The 17,944-nt window shown below is 45.5% G+C and overlaps 1 protein-coding gene across 1 annotated transcript in view; it reads left to right on the top strand.

Annotated features, from left to right (window-relative positions):
• Positions 1-17,944, top strand: part of LOC144106427 (uncharacterized) — a 306,858-nt gene that overhangs the window by 159,057 nt on the left and 129,857 nt on the right. The window contains exon 7 of the mRNA XM_077639237.1: positions 7,086-7,257. Within this exon, the coding sequence (XP_077495363.1) occupies positions 7,086-7,257 (172 nt within the window). The remainder of the gene's footprint in view (positions 1-7,085; positions 7,258-17,944) is intronic.

Raw genomic sequence — 17,944 nt, 5'->3', positions numbered from 1 at the left:
TGACGTGTTATAGCCATCACAGCTATGTAGTTCGAAAACACTACACAACACAAAGCAAGTGACTAAAACTTTGAAAAGACATGTCTCATTCACTTTTTGTTTTATTACAGACAATAGAATAAACTCATCTTAATATATATGTACGTTGCTACAAAGCAGGCAGTAAAAAGAGAACATGAAATAATTTGAACATGTTCAAGAGCCAACAAGCAAAGAAAACCTGCGGGAAACGACACGGTGAACAAGATGAGATGATACATAGCTGTGTGAAGTGTTTCTAATAAGCTGCACATGATTTGATTGTGTTTGTATGTCACCACACATAACACAATTACAACACACTGTACTGTGCGCTGTCAGAGATCTTTGCTCTCAGACTGTACTAATACTCTCCAAGACGAACAAATTGCTGTACAAGAAATGCATTGCATAATGGGACTGCACAAAACTTTCTGCACCCCGGTTAATCCTAAATCTGCCCTTGTGTCCACCGTTTGGAGCAGCTGGCTGCAGTTAAAGGAATAGGGTGCAAGTATTTGTATTTTCCAAAACATGTGGCAACCGTATTATATTACTTCATAGGTATTCCTAATAGGAATGTAGTCTAATAAAGTTTAATGTCAAAGATTTCATAAAAGGAAGAATCCACAGTGCCTTTCCCATCATAAAATGGCTTGTGAGTTGGAAGTCGTCCTTTCTACCTTTCTTATCCTGCTCATTTCTCCGATCTTTCCTGATTAGTTATCAAACATCTGTATTTTGGGCCTTGCCTAGCAGCTAGGTTTCATTTCCTGCAGCTATGTGGCATACATATCTATAGTTTTTAACTTTTGCTTGGTATTGGCAGGGGACAGAGGCTCTTAAGATGGAGCTGGAGAGGTTCTCGCAACCTTCACACTTGATGCTGACCATGATACAGCTGAAGACACCATGGCCCAGCCCAGAGAAAGCAGCGACAGCACCACAAGGCGCCGAAAAAGACCTGCAAGCTCGCTCTTGCAGGAGCTGCTGACAATGCCGCAGCAAGCCGATGACCGGGCAGCCAAGGCCGCAAGAGAATGTACTGAGCTGGGAAAGCAGCTCTTCGAACTGCAGAAGGAAAGCAACGAGATTCAAAGAGGAATGCTTGATGTCATGAAATCGCACTTCACACCAAATATAAATCAGGAATGAAATAACCGGTCCCCTCTGAAATAAGTGTTGTTTTACCAACTGAGACAGTGCAGCATGGTCGAATGCTTAAGCCGAATCTTTTTTTTATACTACCGTCAAATTTTTCCACATCAATAATGATGCGGCACTCACTTAAATATTTTAAACTTAAGAATGCTTATAACTGTCCTTTTATCCTGCGAACGTTAAACAAGCCTTTTCCCTACATAAACCAAATTACTTCGTGGCCAACATTGTTAATAATATATACATGCTATAAGACAAGCTATAAAAATTATAAAGTGCGTAGGCAACTGAACAAGATCCAAGTCGTAAACCTCCAGAACCCTACAATGCCATTTTGCACAACATGACACAGGGGTAGCACTGAATAAAACAGATACACATACATGCTGCAAGCTCTAGGCTGAGGCCACATCTCAGTACTTTATGCGGTGTAATGAATAGGTATACTATGAAGTGGGCAGGTGCTTTGATTGATGGGTGTACCGTCAGGATTCGATGCTAAATTCTGCTGCAAATGACTACTTTTCATCATGCTAAACAACTTGAGAAAGCACAGATGAAGGTCCAGTGGGCGGGGCGTCCTCTGTGAAGGCTGGCTTCAAGCGGTCGATTGAAATGGTGTCAGTGCATCAATGAATGTCGATGATGAAGAATTTCGATGTTATTTCGAGTACATGGAAGGGGCCGTCGTAGTGGCGCTGAAGCGACTTGTGGACAGAGTCTCGGCGAACAAAGATGTGCGTGCAAGTCGCGAGTTCGGATGGAACATGTGATGATCGTCGAGACTGGCGTCGGAGATTGTCGCCCTGAGATGGCGGCAAAAATAGCGGAGCTGTGTCACGTAATCGGTAGGGTCGGGACTTGTCAACGAACCGGTAGATTCGAAAAATTCACAAGGAGGGCGCAGGGGTGAGCCGAAGACAAGTTCAGCCGGAGTGCCACGATGATTTAGTTTCAGCATAGCATGGAAGCTGAGCAGAACCAGTGGTACGGAGGCGGTGCAGTGCGTGGTGTCTAGTCGGGCTTTGAGGGATGTTTTTAGCGAACGATGGAAGCGTTCGATCTTGCCTATCATACTGCTGCTACACATGCAAGACCGTTCACTGTGAAGCAAGGTGCTTTGCCAGGGCATTTCTCACTGCCACCCCCGAAGGCTCCTCTTGACTGCTTGTGCAGGAAGGCTGTGGTCGTCGTCCATCCTGTAGACGGACTACGTCCAGCCCTCACAAATACTGTGGAGTACGCAGCAGCGAATGACTTTGTTCACACTGACAATGTCGTACTCAAGGCCCTTAAGCAGTATGCGAAAACCTGCCTTGAGCCGCCCGAAGGCATTTTCTACCACACGCCTGGCACTTGAAAGATGAACGTTAAATGCCTGCGTAGCAGAATCAGTAGTGCCAAAATGCAGGTATGGCTTCATCATGTTTTTTTGGAGTGGGAAGGCTTGATCAGCCAGCAGCAGAGGTGAAACGTGTACTCCTTCGATGGCTTGGCTTCCATCTTAAACAATTCACTGCTCAGAATCTTTGGCAGTTTCGATTCCTGAAACACACCTGCGTCATGGTTCCTCCGAAGAGATCCGCTCTTTGTGTAAAGGAATTTGTACCTTTGTTGGTATGGCGTTGCGCACACGACGAGACGAACACAGGAAAGAGTAGGATGACAGAAAGAGTGCAATTTGTACCTGTGGCCAGCAACAGCCAAAAGTATTACACTATGCCAGCCCTTATAGTTAGTGTAGTCCACTGCATGCTCGGAAGGTGGACAGACTTCGATGTGGCAGCCGTCTAGTGTTCCAACAGCTTGAGGGAAGCCTGCAACTGCAGAAAACTGCTGCAGGTGCTCGGCCAGTTCGTGCATCCTCGGCATTCTCACGTACCGAGATTGGAAAATTCGCCCAATAACATCGCAGAACTCCTTAACAATTATGTTAACTGAGGAGCGACTGGCTCCAAACACGTTTGCCAGAGTTCTTTCTTCCGCGGAAGTCGCAAGACGATATATGGCAATTTCCACACGTTTATGCAGTGGTATTACTTTCCGCATATTTGTGTCCAGCCTCCTCATGCAGTCACATACATTTAAAATGTATTCAAATGTGCCTCTTGTCATTCTAAAGTTCTCCCTAAACCCAGCCTCTGGCAAATGCGGAAGCGTTGCTTCGTAGCATGAAGCTTCGCGTGGATACGCCCACACACTCCGCTCGCGAGAGCACAGCGTTGCAGCCAGAGCTTGGAGGTGCCGGCACGTATGCTCAGCTCGTTCTTGCTTGGCTTGCTTGTCTTCAAGTTCGCCAAGAATGGCGAGCTGTCGCAGACGTAGCTGCTGCATTTCCATTTGATAAGCGGCGAACACAACGAGAAACTTGCTCTCGTCCTCACCGCCGGGCATAGGCTTGCTCTGTGCCATCGCTATGTATGCGCAGCTTCCCGCCGACGCACAGCACTGTCAACACTTCATGTAGTAAAATACACTTCAAACACGAAGAAAAAGATGAAATAGATTGAAAATATACTTAAAACAGAAAAGTGCACTTACTATGGCACGAGAAACAATCTGAAATTGAACAAAACGAAAACAGCACGAAGAAAACGAAATAGCTCAAAGTGCCGAGGTGATGGCAAGCAGCGAAGAGGATTGCATTGGCTCTAGCATCGGCTACGGTGTCGACTGCGCCCCATGTTGAAAGTCTACCTTCATGTTTTGTCTGAATTCGAACAACATCGGGCAACAAGTTTAGATGCACAGGCGATACCAAGCTTAGTTCACCAAAAGAACTTCTTATCACAGTGTTTTGTTAAATGTTTTTTATATCACGGGAATAAAATGAGTCTTATAATTGTGTTTGAAGCAGCAGTCACGTGACCAGCGCTGAACACGCCCATGGGACAGGTTTTCGCGCGTAACACCGCCAGACTGAGGTTAGCGATAACCAAGGTTATCTCCGCCTAACCATGGTTACGGTTAACCGCGGTTAAGTCGGCCGTGTAACTATTGTATAAGGCTAACATGCTGATTCCATTGCAGCTTAGAGGAGGAGTGAACTCTTGCATATAATTATGTACGCAATGAAAGGTTCAATAATGCGCATATTCAGGTTATAAGTGGAAAAAATGACAGTAGATCGAGCAGTGAATATCACAACGTTTGTTCTGAGGACGCCAAGTGTCATGAGCCAGGATGAGTACCATGCATTTTCTGTGTCGAGATCAATTTGAAATAAATTGCGGCCAGTGTTGTAAATAATGCCGCGGTGTATTACGCTGGCGTTGGCACATGATCGAACTCGGGGTGATAGAGATGGGTATAGAGGCAATATAAATTAAAACAGATAGAATGACCTTATAAGGAATGTGCTTTATGCCAGAATGCGCATTTATTAAATTCGTATTAGAATTATTAACTCAGGTAAACTCAATTTTTGATGAATAAATTATTCAATCCTATTGATTAAAATCGGATGGATCTTTACATGGGCTAGTTTTAGTTGAAGCCTAGGAACAATATGATGACGCCGGATTTCATAAAGGATGCTATAGAATATACTAAACTGAACCTGTCAATCAAGTGATAGAAAATTGCGCAGTATATAACCAACCGCTATACTCGATGTCACAAGGAAGATTTTAAGTAATTTTCAAACCTATGATTTTTCAAGCAATATTATGGTTTTCACGGCATCGTATTTCGAGGGTTGGCGGAAGCCGGAAAATCGGTGAACCATCTTTTCTAGTGATCTGGTCAACAAGTTTTGAGTAATTAACTTTTTAACTCATAAAGTTGGGCGCCTAGTAGCAATTAAAGGTTTGTAGATAGTCGTTAGTAACAACTTTGTCAGTTTTTAAACTTTAGAAAACGCGACTACCCTTTCCGCTGTGGCTCGACAAAATTTGGCTTTTCGGACTAGTTATGTAGACTAGAGGGGTTGCTTTGCCTGCATGCTTTCGACAGCTCATGTATTTTCGCACGATACAGCCAAACTTTTTCGATCCACAAAAAGCCCTTCCGAGCGAGGCAGCAGCAGAAGTCGCCAGAGTTCTGGTGGAATGAATCTTCTCCGGCACGGCGCTCCCCAACGATGTCCTCACGATGAACAGGGGAGTAGCGTTCACAGCGGAACTGAAGCAAGCCATCCTGCGCTACAGTCAGCCACCGGAGGACAAATGCGTACCATCGACAGACCAACGGCCTCGGCGCCAGAGGCATCGGAGAGAGAAATTCGGCGCAATCTAAGATTAGCGGCTTTAGTGCTAGCACATTGAAGAAAATTTTTTAAATTATTGGGTTCGAAAACCGCTTACGCACAGCACCATAAAATTGCCTCTTTTGCCGCGGTAAGGAAACACGTAATGCATATGTAAAGGATTAAAAAATATTTGCCGATGATAATCTGAAGGGTTAGACCCATCCGTTTACTATAGGTTCTGCGTACACTTTTGTACACTAAAGACCATGCCTGCCTCCTGAAGGAGTAGTGGGCGAATGATAGTATTCACGCAATCAGTCAGGTAGCAGAAGAATCTGCATCTTATAGCCAACCGCTATATATATAGCTTTCCTTGATTACTAGAAATTCTTTGAAACAGTTGAAACCTAAGTAGTCAAACAAGCATTGCGTAATAAGAGCGCGGAACCGGGTATGCAGAGGTGTAGTAAATATCCACAGCGGCTTTACTGCGGTCATAGACATCCGCAGAAGCAGCGATAAAATAAAAATCTGGAAGGGTGTCAGACGGAGTCACGACGTAGCCAGTACTGTTCCTGCGTTTTTAGAGCAGGTATTCATAGAAATATGTTGAGAATAGCTCTTTACAAAGGTTAACAGATATCTCCCGTTCTCTGGTTACTTTGCCTTGCGAAGTCACTGCGGGGAAGCATGAATGAGGACCTTGCATGAAAAACAATGACCGCATGGTGTCAATACCGTGTCAAGAAATTTAGGATAATGATTATTGGCCTCAACAGGTTACATTCGTTTAAAATGGAAAGCGAAACATTGGAAGTGGAAAGGAACCACGTCTACTTAAGGCAGATAGCGATCGCTGGTCCAGACAACTACAACCGTAAGAATGATTAAGTGCATTTCGCAGTTTGTTTAAAGTCCTGAATCGCAGTTTATCATGGTCTATCAAGGAAAGTACGTAACCTCGCTCGGGGCTATGATGCATCAAAACTTTTCTCCGCTGTATACTAATCTGATCGCATATTTAGGAATGCGTCAGGAAGATTCGGCATCAAGCTGATCAGTTTCACAGCGGTTTCCGGATAATTTCACCTAACTGATCGGAGACTGGGAACTAAAAGCATTTCATTCTGAAAATCCATTCCAATGTATTCATAACATCACCCCACCTTCACCTCTGCAGCAACCACCTCCCGCTTTCCTACAATAATTATCCTGAACACGGAGCTCTCAGAGGTCGTGGTTCAAGTTGTTGCAAGCTACAGGTGGGGTTAGCCTTGAGAATTATACCAGCAATTGCTACACCTTAGTGACACCTAAATGTTAAATGAGATCCTAATATCAGCGAAATACCTCAGCCATGGAGTTCACCCTGCGAACTTCCGCTTTTCTTTCCCTGTAGCTGTATGCTCATCCTACTTCCCTCTCCCTCACCTACACGGAGGGCTTCGCTTCCGTACTACCAGCCGGACGGCCTTCTGGCCCTGTACTGAAGCAGGCCTAAGACATCATCAACAGTGCCTGAGTGCTGTGCTGCTTGTGAAGTTCTTTCATTGACGACTGTTCGACGACAATCGCGGATAGGAAGCACAGCCTCAGCCAATTGACGCATCGCCACAAGTACGATAACTGAATATTATCGCATCGAGTGGTTTGGCAGTGTCTCGGTGAAACCGGAGCTAACGCTGGACTCCGGCTGCATCTTTTCTTGGCGACTCAGGTGACAACGCTGGTAACCTACCCGACGCATGGGCAGCTGATCACCCAGCGCGGCGTGCCACCTTCGCTCGACGTGAGCAGCGTGCGGGCGGTGTATATTGGCGGCAGCTGTGTGGCACCAAAAGTGCTCCGGGGACTCTGCCAGATCTTCCGTGGCTGCATCGTTGTCTACGGTAAGCGCTAGACGTCTTTTTATGCTCAACTTTACAGGTATAGTTGTTTGTGAGGCGTTCATCGTAATTTCAAGTATGGGTGTCGCCGTGTGCAATCTGGGCATAGCGCTTCGCCGCAGGTGTTTTGAGCTTCGCGGAGCCACCGCTGGGATGAAGATGCAATCAAGCCAATGAATTAGGGCTATTGATAGCTACCAAAACACAGCCGACGCCGTAAGGAGCGCTACTGTGTTATATCACTCAAGGTGTGGTCATAACAACCATATAGTGCACGGCGTTGCTCCGGATGAAGCAACACCTCATAAAAGCTCAAAGCCTTAATGTTTGCGTCTGTAACGTGAGGTTCGTCACTTCCGGTAGGCGACCGCTACGCGGCATCGAGAGAAATAGAGCTGCGGAGGTTTAGTGCTCTCTGGCATTGTTGCACGTTGCCTTATTTCTCAGTGTTTTAAGAGCGTTCGCTCTTACTACTTGCATTTGCTCGCTTCGCGTCCGTTTCTCCGTCCGCTCTCAGATTTCAGGATGGCGGCTAAATCACGTGATCATAGCCATAACACTACAGATCAACAAAATGTGACACCCCACCACGTGACAGCGCACGTAGAAGTGGAGCCGGCTCGGCGTCCGGATTATATCGTATACGCTGGCGTTCCCCTATATATGCACCGTCTAAGCGGGTGCCGAGACTGCTGCCACATGGGGTCGCCATTGGTGACAAAATTGTGGCGGACCGGCTATGTGCAGAGGGTTCGAAGTGGTGACAAACCAAGTGGCACAATTCAGCGCACTAAGTTGTTACTCGGGTATGTGTGAGGCATTTATTTGTACAGACGGCCTTTATTTTTCGAAACTAATGTGGGGAGGGGGGGGGGCGACTCTCGGAGGGCCGTGGTAGGCAAACCATTGGTCACAGAGGGATACGGGTGGTACCAAACGAATCGTCATTTTATGATACATACGTTGGTATTAAATCTGTGGAAAGCGTAGGTGAAATAAACTTAGTTAACGCTTTTCATTTCATATCGCATTCGCGAACCATTCGTTTAAATTTTTTCATTACGTCGAAAGACTTATTGATCCCATTATGAGAAACGCCGGCAGCGTGTGTTCTGTGTATTCTCTCAGATGGTATAGAAAATCCCAGCGATTAAAACAAAAATAGGGGGACGTCATCAAGCGACAACACGATTTGTCCTTGCGTGTATGTTACTTGTGCTAGTCATGTTGCAGACAAGCTCGTCACAGGGATTCAAACCGATGATATATGCACCTTTAATTGTATGCCTTTCCATACTCTTTACCTCTTACTCTCAGGCGCGGTTTAGGTTTTCATCGAGAGGGGAGACAGTTACTGCGGCATTTCCTGTCCTCAAAAAACACTTTCGTACTGAAGTTTTGATGCAACCGTTCGTCGTACATCTTTTCGGGAAGTCTCTTACGACTTCTGGTTTCATATAGCATACGTCGACTAGTCACGTTAGAGGCTAGATCGCTGCAGAATTGGAACAGAGTATCCGAGTGTTTTGCTCTGACCCTTGTGGATTCAGCGTTCGGAGGCGCGCCTTCGTCCCATTTTTCAGTGCGCAACCTGCGTCGAGGTCGTACGCTTAGGATGGCACACCAATGCTTTCGCCTTCACAGCACGTAAGCAGTCGTATGTGCCCTCTGATTTTTTCAAAAGTGAATGCTTCTACCACTTTCGTCGGAGCTATTTTTGCCGCCACCGCACGTTTGACCTTGAACGTCCTCCCTGCGCCGTTGCCATAGCAATGCATCACGGGACAGCCGCAGAGCTGAGCTCGTCGTCGCTGCGCTGGGGCTCCACAGCGCAGAGCGGCTGCTGCCTGTCCACGTGATCTAGCTGAGCAGATGCTGTTTGGCGTCTGTAACGGTGAGCGCATTCCGCACACAGGATAAGCAGCACGCACACCCTGCCGCCTTCCTGGCTGGTGCTAGGGAGTCCAGGCAGCCAGTTATGTACCCTTCCTTTCCTCAAAATCATTGGCGTCTAGAAAGTTGTCAACGCCCACGCTAAAGAACCCAATGAATGCCTACAGCTTCCGCTTTGTATATCCTGGATTTGCTGCACTAATCCACAGCCTAAATTTTTCCAATCGCCTATGATGCTGCGGCATTGTGAGATTGGTGCCCCCTTGCATATTGTGCATATCACCCGGTGAAGGAAATGAGCGAGGAGAGAAAGAGAGATAAAGAGGAAGAACGAAGGCAGGGATGTTAACCAGAAGGGTGTCCCGGTTGGCTACCCAGCACTGGTAGGAGGGATGAGGAGATTGAAAAGAGAAATGGAGAACGGGTGAGGAGCACAGTCAATGTAGGTAGGTAGGTAAAAACTTTATTGATGAACCAAGTAAGGGAAGGAGTTAGGGGGTTACGTTGGCTTGGTTCTTAATACAGACTGGCGGCCATCAGTCGATGACTTCTGGCCTCCTTCTCCGCCCATTCCACCAGCCTCTTCTGTGAGCTAGAGGCCGCGACCTCCCATCCTACTAGGTCTGTGAGGTTGCAGCGAGATGGTGGTTTAAGTTTGCGGCTTATGAAGAGTATGTGTTCGAAGTTTGCTCTCGGAGCTCCACGAACAGGGCATTCGGACTTGTATTGACCCGGGTGAATTAGTGCCAGATAGGCCGGTGAAAGAAATGTTCTGGAATGTTCGTGTCTGGGGTGTAAATTTTTCAGAGATTTGAACCATCAAGTCTTGCGTGGACAGGTTGCTTTTAAATCCCATAACCGTATGGGGGAAGAGATCCTCTTCGTGCGTGAAGGTTTGTAGAGAGCTGGTAATAATGTGGTCGAAGAGTTTTCCTAGGCACGAGGTGAGCGAGATGGGACGGAGCTTCGCCATTTGCACTGGTTTTCCTGGCTTTGGAATAAAGGTGACCTTAGCGTGGGTCCATTCTTGGGGGACGGTGCCCTCCGTCCTGTGTTTGTTGAAGAGTTTGGTTACGGCTTGGATCGAATTTTCGTGCAGATTCCGTAAGGTTTTGTTGGTGATTTTATCTCCGTCCGGTGCAGACGTGGTGCACAGTTTGTGCATGGCTCCTCTCACTTCCCATGTCTATATATCTTGTCGAGCTCGGGGTTCGGAGGGCCTGAGTATTAGGGGAGGGGGGCCTTGGCGCGGTTCTGAGATACCTGTCTTTTAAGTTTGAATGAGGGTGTTGTCATCCACATCTAATTTGTGGACGATGCGGTTTACGTTACGTTGTTGGAAGTCTTTAATGTTTTCTGGTTCCAAGAGGCAACTTAGAAGTTTCCACGTTTCTTTCTACGGTTGCAAATCTGGCCCCACTACTGACGGGTTAGGTGTGCTGCATGTGTTTCGATATTTTTTATTAAAGCCACTATCCTTAGTTTTATACGTTTGTTGTGTTTGTTCTTGAACCATCTTTTTTGCATACTAGAGGTACAGAGGTACTTCCCACGTGTGGAGAAGTCTGCTGTCCACGATGTCCGTTTCCCGATTGCTCGGGACTTGGGATGTGGCACTTCCGACGTCCTTCGTGAGCGTATTCACCCATTTTGAAAGGTGTTCTTTCTCACCAGGAAATTCCTTCAGGACATTCTTGAATTTATCCCAGTCATTGATGGTTAGTTGTCGTTTTACAGGAGGTTGATCTGCTTCAGTGCAAAGGTTTTTTTAATGATATAGTGGACGCTTCCTAGGGAGATCTGCGTGTTGTTCCACTGACACTGTGCCATGTTCTTGTTTATCGTGAGATGGGGCGTAGTGTTCAGCTGCACGCTGTTTCCTATGCGCGTGTGGTGTTGCATTTCGTTAGCGAGGGTTAGGTACCCCTTTTTGCATTAATATCCAGAGTCGTGATCTCTATCTGCAGTTGTGCTTGTAGACCCAGCTTATGTGCCTCGCGCTAAAATATCCTAGGATTAGTAGGGAGTTTTCGCGCTGATCTTTAGCACTTTTCTAATGACCGCGAGTAGGAGGGCTCCACTGCTTTTTGGTGCGCTGCACGTGTTGAGGATGAATAAGCTAGGGCTTTTCTAGTTTTTAGAAGGAGCTCTATCAAGTGGCAGTCTATATTTTCTTGTTAGATTTGGTGATCTGTAGCGGTGTAGGCTCTCTGGACAAGGGTGGCTATCATCTGAGTGGTGGATTTGTTTGGTTTGTGAGGGGTGCAACTGAGAAGGAAAAGAGGAAAAGGTAAAGCTCAAAAAGACGGGACTAATGGAGCGGACAGACACAGGCGCTGTCTATCAGCTCCTTTAGTCCCGCCTTTTTGCGCTGTATCTTTTCCTACAAACTGTACCGACTAGCCGAGACAAATACCCCTTCGTAACAGAGGTGTTCGGCAGGGGTTTGCGTCTGCTGCAACGCGATGACCACTGGGATCTCCGCTTCGGGGAATGATTGTATCAACACAGCAAAGTGGGCGAGTTGGTATTGCATCTTAAGGTACGAAACAGCGCAACTAACACGAAGAACCAGAAAAAAAAAAGAATACACGGACACGCGCTGACTTACAACTGTCTGTTTTAATCTGAAAACCACATATTTATAATCTCTAATCTCCGCGTCAGAGTCTCACGTCATCATCACAAACTACAACCTAAACAGAGAGAAAAATAACAATTGCTGAAACGTAAGCACCTATAGGCTCCCACGTTGTTCCATCAGCCTTATCTCGCGCTTAGACAAGGCCATCGAAGTGCTTCTCACACACGAGTCAGCTTCTGTGAAGATATGATACGCCTCTACTACTTCTCGCACTAGTTGCTCTTTATGACGATACAGCACCAAGGTGTTGTCAAAGTACGGTGTGCACAGGCAGGATTTGCAATGTGCAACCAAATTTGATGAACTAGAGCCTACCAGAGAATTATCATGTTCCAACAGGCGATCATTGGGGCACCTGCCTGTTTGGCCCACGTAGAAATGGCAGCACAAGAATGGAATCCTGTAAACCACTCCAGCGCTGCACAGCACAAACTGAGTGCCATGACGAACTCCATACCCTTGTTTGGTGTTACCAATTTCTTTCTTGTGTTTCACTAACGCCGGAAGCTGGCTCAATTTGTTTTGCGCAGAAAACAGGATCTTGCCACCAAACCTTTCCGCTATCTTCTTCTATCTGTGCGATAGGCGATGAACATATGGGATCACCGCCCCTTTGTTCTTACTGATGATTGTATGTGGAGCTGCAGGTTACTGCGTTCACAGCGGTAACCTCTGCAGTTCCACTGCCACACTCGAAGTTCCTTGCGGGTTGTTTCCATCATGAATTAGTTTAGCGGGGGCGAGTTGGTTAAATTTGACTTGGGTCGAGGAAAGTTTGTCTAAGCTGCTCTGATGGTGACCAATGATAGCATCTTGTGCACTCATCTTTTGCTCAAGCGCTGCCAGGCGGCTATTGACTGTTGCTGCCCAAGGTTTGGTTTCCTTGGACATGATTTCTATCTTTTGTTCGAGGATATTAATAGCCCTAAAGATTGTCTCGATGGTCATTGCGCTATCTGTTGTGGTAGAGTTCGGTTCCTTGACCTGGCGTTTCACGGGGAGGCATTGTGTGGGGGAGCTTGGTGGGCTGGCTACTGGTGCAGGAGTAGGGGTATCTCTGGTGATATCCATCTTTTCTGGGGTGGTTGTCTTTTCCATTAGGATTTGAATCTGTTTGCTAAGGTTTTCGTTTCGTTACTTTGCTGCTGGATTTGCTTGCTCTGCTTTTCTAGCTGTGTCTTTAGGTGGTTATTCTCCAGGACCAAGGAGGGAGATCGCTGGCCCTAGCTTACCTGTTCTTCGGACACGGCTTGGCCTCCGCTGCCAGGGGTGGGAAAGACAGTGATCTGCTCCTTGTCCCTTTCGGTGGCGTAGAGCTCTTCCTCGTTCCGGACTTCGATCTGGAGTGGGAGTTGGCGCGACATCTCGAGTTTGACCGCTGCCGGCTTCCTGACTGTCGGTGGGACGGCGACTGCTTCCCTTCCTTTTCTTTGGTAGATTTGGCGGTGGTGGCTAGTTTCTTGTGGTCCGGATGGTATGAGGCAAATCTTGCATTCCTTGGAACCCGTAGAGTGCACTTCGTTGCACAGGATGGATTTGACCTCGCACGTGGGTGGGTCGGACAGTGGGTGATTCTCTCGACATCTGTGGCAGAGATTTTGGAGAGGAGCCATACACACGTCGATCCGATGTCCGGGCTTCCGGCAGTTGAAGCACGCTTCGGCTTTCGCCAAGAAGGGGTAGCAGGTGTAGATTGCCCCATAGAATTTGAGTTGCTTGGGAACCTTCTTGGTATTGATGAAAGAGACGTGGGTCGACTTTGTCTTGCCAAGTTGCCTCGCGTCGGAAATGGAGTAGGAATTGCACTTGGTGTAGGTTTGGAGGTCGTGGACGGTCTCTTCTGCCTTCTAGTCGTAGATGGCGTTGTGGAGTACGTCTCTGATGGCGTTGTCTGGCTGGGGTATGTACGCTTTCATCGGGTACGCCGTGTCTCCGAGGAGCAGGAAGGGGATCTGCACGTAGCACGCACACTCCATTCCGAGGGCATACTCACGGTGGACGAGTTGCTGCGGGTATTTATATGGATAATGTCCTGTTGACGTACCGCTTCCTCGGGCAGTTTCAATAAAGTGCACAGAAGGGAGAGCAAGCAGGAAGGCCCGTTGTGCTTGCGAAGGTCTAGGCCTCCGCTGGGTTGGAATAAAACTTTCAGGTCTAGGGTGGGCAATTTCAGTAGAGGAGCCTGGCGCTTGAATTTAGGTAGAGTTGGCGGAGACGACTTGTCTTTTTGGGGTGGGGCTGGTGTGGCGAGGCCGGCCGGTGGCGAAGACTTGGGTCGCGAGCACGTGGCAGAGACGGCTTACTTCGACGAGAACGAAGCTGGGTGCTCTAGCTTGCGGACCGTAAATAGTCCATCTCGGATCGGTTCCATCTCGGTTCGTTAGCAAACTCTTCGGGCATGATGTCTTCCCCGACGACTTGGTAAGCCTAGCTGCTGCAGGCAGGCTGGGCGTCGAGAGAGGCCATGGCAATGCACTAGTAGGGAGGTTAGGCCTGGGCTAGGCCAAGGCGGTGCGTGGTCGAGCTATGCCTGGCGCGTGGACAAGCAAGGCATCCGCCCCGCGTTCGGAGCAATACTCGTCTGTTTTGACAAAAACCTTTGGTCGGCGTCTGCCTTTTTTTCTGTTGAAATGACTAAAAAATCTCAGGCAGAATTCTGGCTCGAAAGTTCCGGGACGTGGATGAAAATTCAATTCAATTTAATTCAATTTTATTTTTTCATATATACATGGTGAGGGTCGAGGGAAAAAAGCCAGAAATTGTGGCTTGACATGTCCCTCGGCCCCTAAATTGCAGGGCAGCAGGCAACATACACACACAAATATCATTAGAAAAGACAATGAGGAAATGAAGCGTACACAAAAAATGACAACAAAAAAGATAAGAAAAATATACTGCAAAGAACACATGTCTTTGGTTATTTAAATTAGGTCAACACTTTATGGAACGAAAGAGATAAGGAAGCAGTGAAAGCATTATGAAATCTAAAAAGTAGCACATACATCCTGTATATTTTTGCGGCATGCTCGTCATGCATCAACTTTTTCGGCACGAAACTTGTTTAAAAGACGAGGCAGCATGTTTGCTAGGCTATATGTACCATATATTGTGCGGCATGTTGGAATATGCCACAGTTCGCTGTGTCTGCTAGGGTAAACTTGTACATTTAGCGAAAGATGGCCGTGTCACGCAAGTAATTCAGATTTTGTCTTAGGTCCTTCTTATATCTTTCAGCCAGCCTAATATTATATATTTAAGACACTGTTACGGCATTGAACTGGCGGAATATGTCCCATGTGTTTATATCTGAACCGACGTTGAGTATTGCACGTAGAGCCTTCTTCTGTAAAACGTAAATCTTATCTTTATTGGTACCTGTAGTTCTTCCCCAAACTAAGTGCGCATAGTTTACTTGGGATATAAAGAGCGAATTATAAAGAAGTTTAACTTTGCATGGAAGTAAGTAACGATGCCGATTAATGATACCTGTGATACGAGAAAGCTTAATAATGATAGCGTTAACATGAATATCCCAGCTTAGCTGGCTGTTGAAATATACCGTTAATATTTTAATATTGTCTATAATTTCTATCGTTTCCAGACCTAGCTTAAGATCTCAGGGTATAATAATGTTTTCATTTTTGGTTTGAATATAATAGCCTTAGTTGTAATTACATTAATTTTCAACTGATTATTAACGGACCATTAATGAAGTGCACTTAATGTCCTATTTGCCTCGTTTATCATATCTCCACATACGCTTGATGAGAAGAACACTGAGACGTCATTTGCATACATAACACACTTCGCATGCAAGCATTGATTAACGATATAATTTATATATAGGTTAAAAAGAAGCGGTCCAAGAATACTTCTCTGAAGTGCGCTAGTAGTGACTTTTTTTACTGAAGATTGACAGCTATTAATACTTACAAATTGAAAGCGGTGTGCAAGACATGACGAAAAGAAGCGCATGAACACGACTCCTAAAGCCGTAGTCAAACAATTTTGCCAAAAGTATATTATGACTGATGTATTCGAAAGCCTGCGAACAATCTATAAAAACAGCAAGGGCAAGTTTTCTTTCCTCGAAACACTGTAAGATGTACTCTTTTTGGCTTAGTAATGCTGTCTCGGTAGATTTATGTTTGATAAAACCAAACTGCGAATCTGTTATTATTTGGTGTTTGTCACAAAAACATGATATTCGCGTGTGGATAATTTTTTCCAGTCCTTTAGAAAAGATTGGCAGCACAGAAACTGGCCCGGAATTTGAAAATCAAAGCTTATCTCCTTTCTTATACAAAGCAGTCACTTTAGCAATTTGCATGCGCCGTGGGAACACTCCACATTCAAAACTTAAATAAATATATGTGCTAAAATAGGGGCTAGAATATCTAACACATGCTTCACAGGCCGGATCTGTAGATCATCCGCATCGTGGCATCTGCTGTTCTTTATGTTAAAAAATGCAGTGAATACTTCATAACATGTATTTGGACTTAGATACATAGAATCGCTGCTTTGCCTGATGAGAGCATCATATGACATGTTTGACGAACTTTGGTATTCTCGGGTAACGAAACATTTATTGAACGCCTCTGCTAGTTCTTGCCCATTTACACTTCGTCCTTGAATAAGTACTTGTTGAAGAGAGCTAGGCTGCGGTGTACGTAAAACAAGGTTGTTAATCTGGTTCCATAACTTTCGGGAATCACCGTCGCATAATTCGAATTTTCCGTTGTAATACGTATCCCTAGCACGCCTTAACTTTTTGTTTAGCTTATTTCTGAGGACTTTATATCTTGCTAATAGTTCGGGATCACGTGTTTTAATGAAGTCTTGGTACATTTTCTCTTTAGATTGTATCTCTTTGAGCAATTGTGACGTCATCCACTCCTTGCGCCCTTTTCGAGGTGCTACGTGGGCCTTGTATGGAAAATGTTCGGTGTAAAGCACTTTAAATTTATCAAGAAAGCTATCATAAGCGGCGTCGACGTCTGCCATAGAGTGCACGTCAGACCAGGTTATATCTGGAACAGCCTGTCTGAAAAAAGCAAGGTTTTTTTCAGTTATCGCTTCAGGAAAGCAAGCACGTGCTGGTTTTTTCTTCATGCCTGATTTCACCCCTAACACTATTAGGAAATGGTCACTAATGTCATGATGAAAGACAGCGGACAAAATGCTCTTGTAATCAAAATTAGTAATAAAAAGTTCAATAAGTGATACTGTACGCATAGCAACTCTAGTAGGTGTATCAGTTGTGTTAATGCAGCCATTTGCGGAGAGCAGCAGAATAAAATCTTTTGATGTGCTGCTATCGGAAAGCAGATTTACATTAAAATCGCCGCCTAGAATGACACTGAAGTTGTTAGAGTTCACAAAATTCAAAAATATGCCAACGAAAAAAAAGAATTCCGCAATGCGGCCATGAGGAGGGCGGTAACAAACTGCAATAGTAGTGCGATCAAAATTTAAGCAAACCATTTCGTAGTCACAAGTGACACAACAAAATCTTGGTACTAGGTCACATATTATAAACTTTTGTTACTAAAGCACAAACACCGCCACCACGATTTAACGATCCGTTCATGAAGAACGAGTTTTACCCGGGCATATTATTTAATTCTTCATCACAGGAGTACCAGGTTTCCGTAATCATAAACACTTCAAATATATCTAGTTTATTAAACAGGCACTCAAGATCAGCAGTTTTATTCACGGCAGACCGCGCATTCACATGGAGACAACGAAAAAAAGTGTTTGTTAATATTTCATTACATTTTACTTCATTCATTGTGATTTGATATGGCTGGTTGATAAGGCTGCGAACTTCTACATTGATCAATGTTTGCGACGACCTGACCGATTGGTCCGTGGTTCCACACTGTGCTCTACTTCGCTTTCTTCACTTTTTGATCCTAGTTCAACGATGTCATTGCTATCATTGTCCCAGGCGAAAAGATAACCATTTATTAGGACTTTATCATACGTCAACCTCACTTTTTCTTTCCTTTCACGATTTCCTTTGGTTAGATTCCACAGCTTTTTCCTTACCTCTCGGTCTCGGACACTTTGTGAAAAATATTCGCAAATTGAATAGGTAGATCCTTTAAGTTTGGAACACTGCTTTAAAATGTTCACTTTATCACG

The sequence above is a fragment of the Amblyomma americanum genome, chromosome 10, assembly GCF_052857255.1.
Source record: "Amblyomma americanum isolate KBUSLIRL-KWMA chromosome 10, ASM5285725v1, whole genome shotgun sequence".
NCBI classification, from domain to species: Eukaryota; Metazoa; Arthropoda; class Arachnida; order Ixodida; family Ixodidae; genus Amblyomma; species Amblyomma americanum.
Note: the sequence above shows the minus strand (reverse complement) of the source record. Positions and strands in the feature narration are given on the sequence as shown.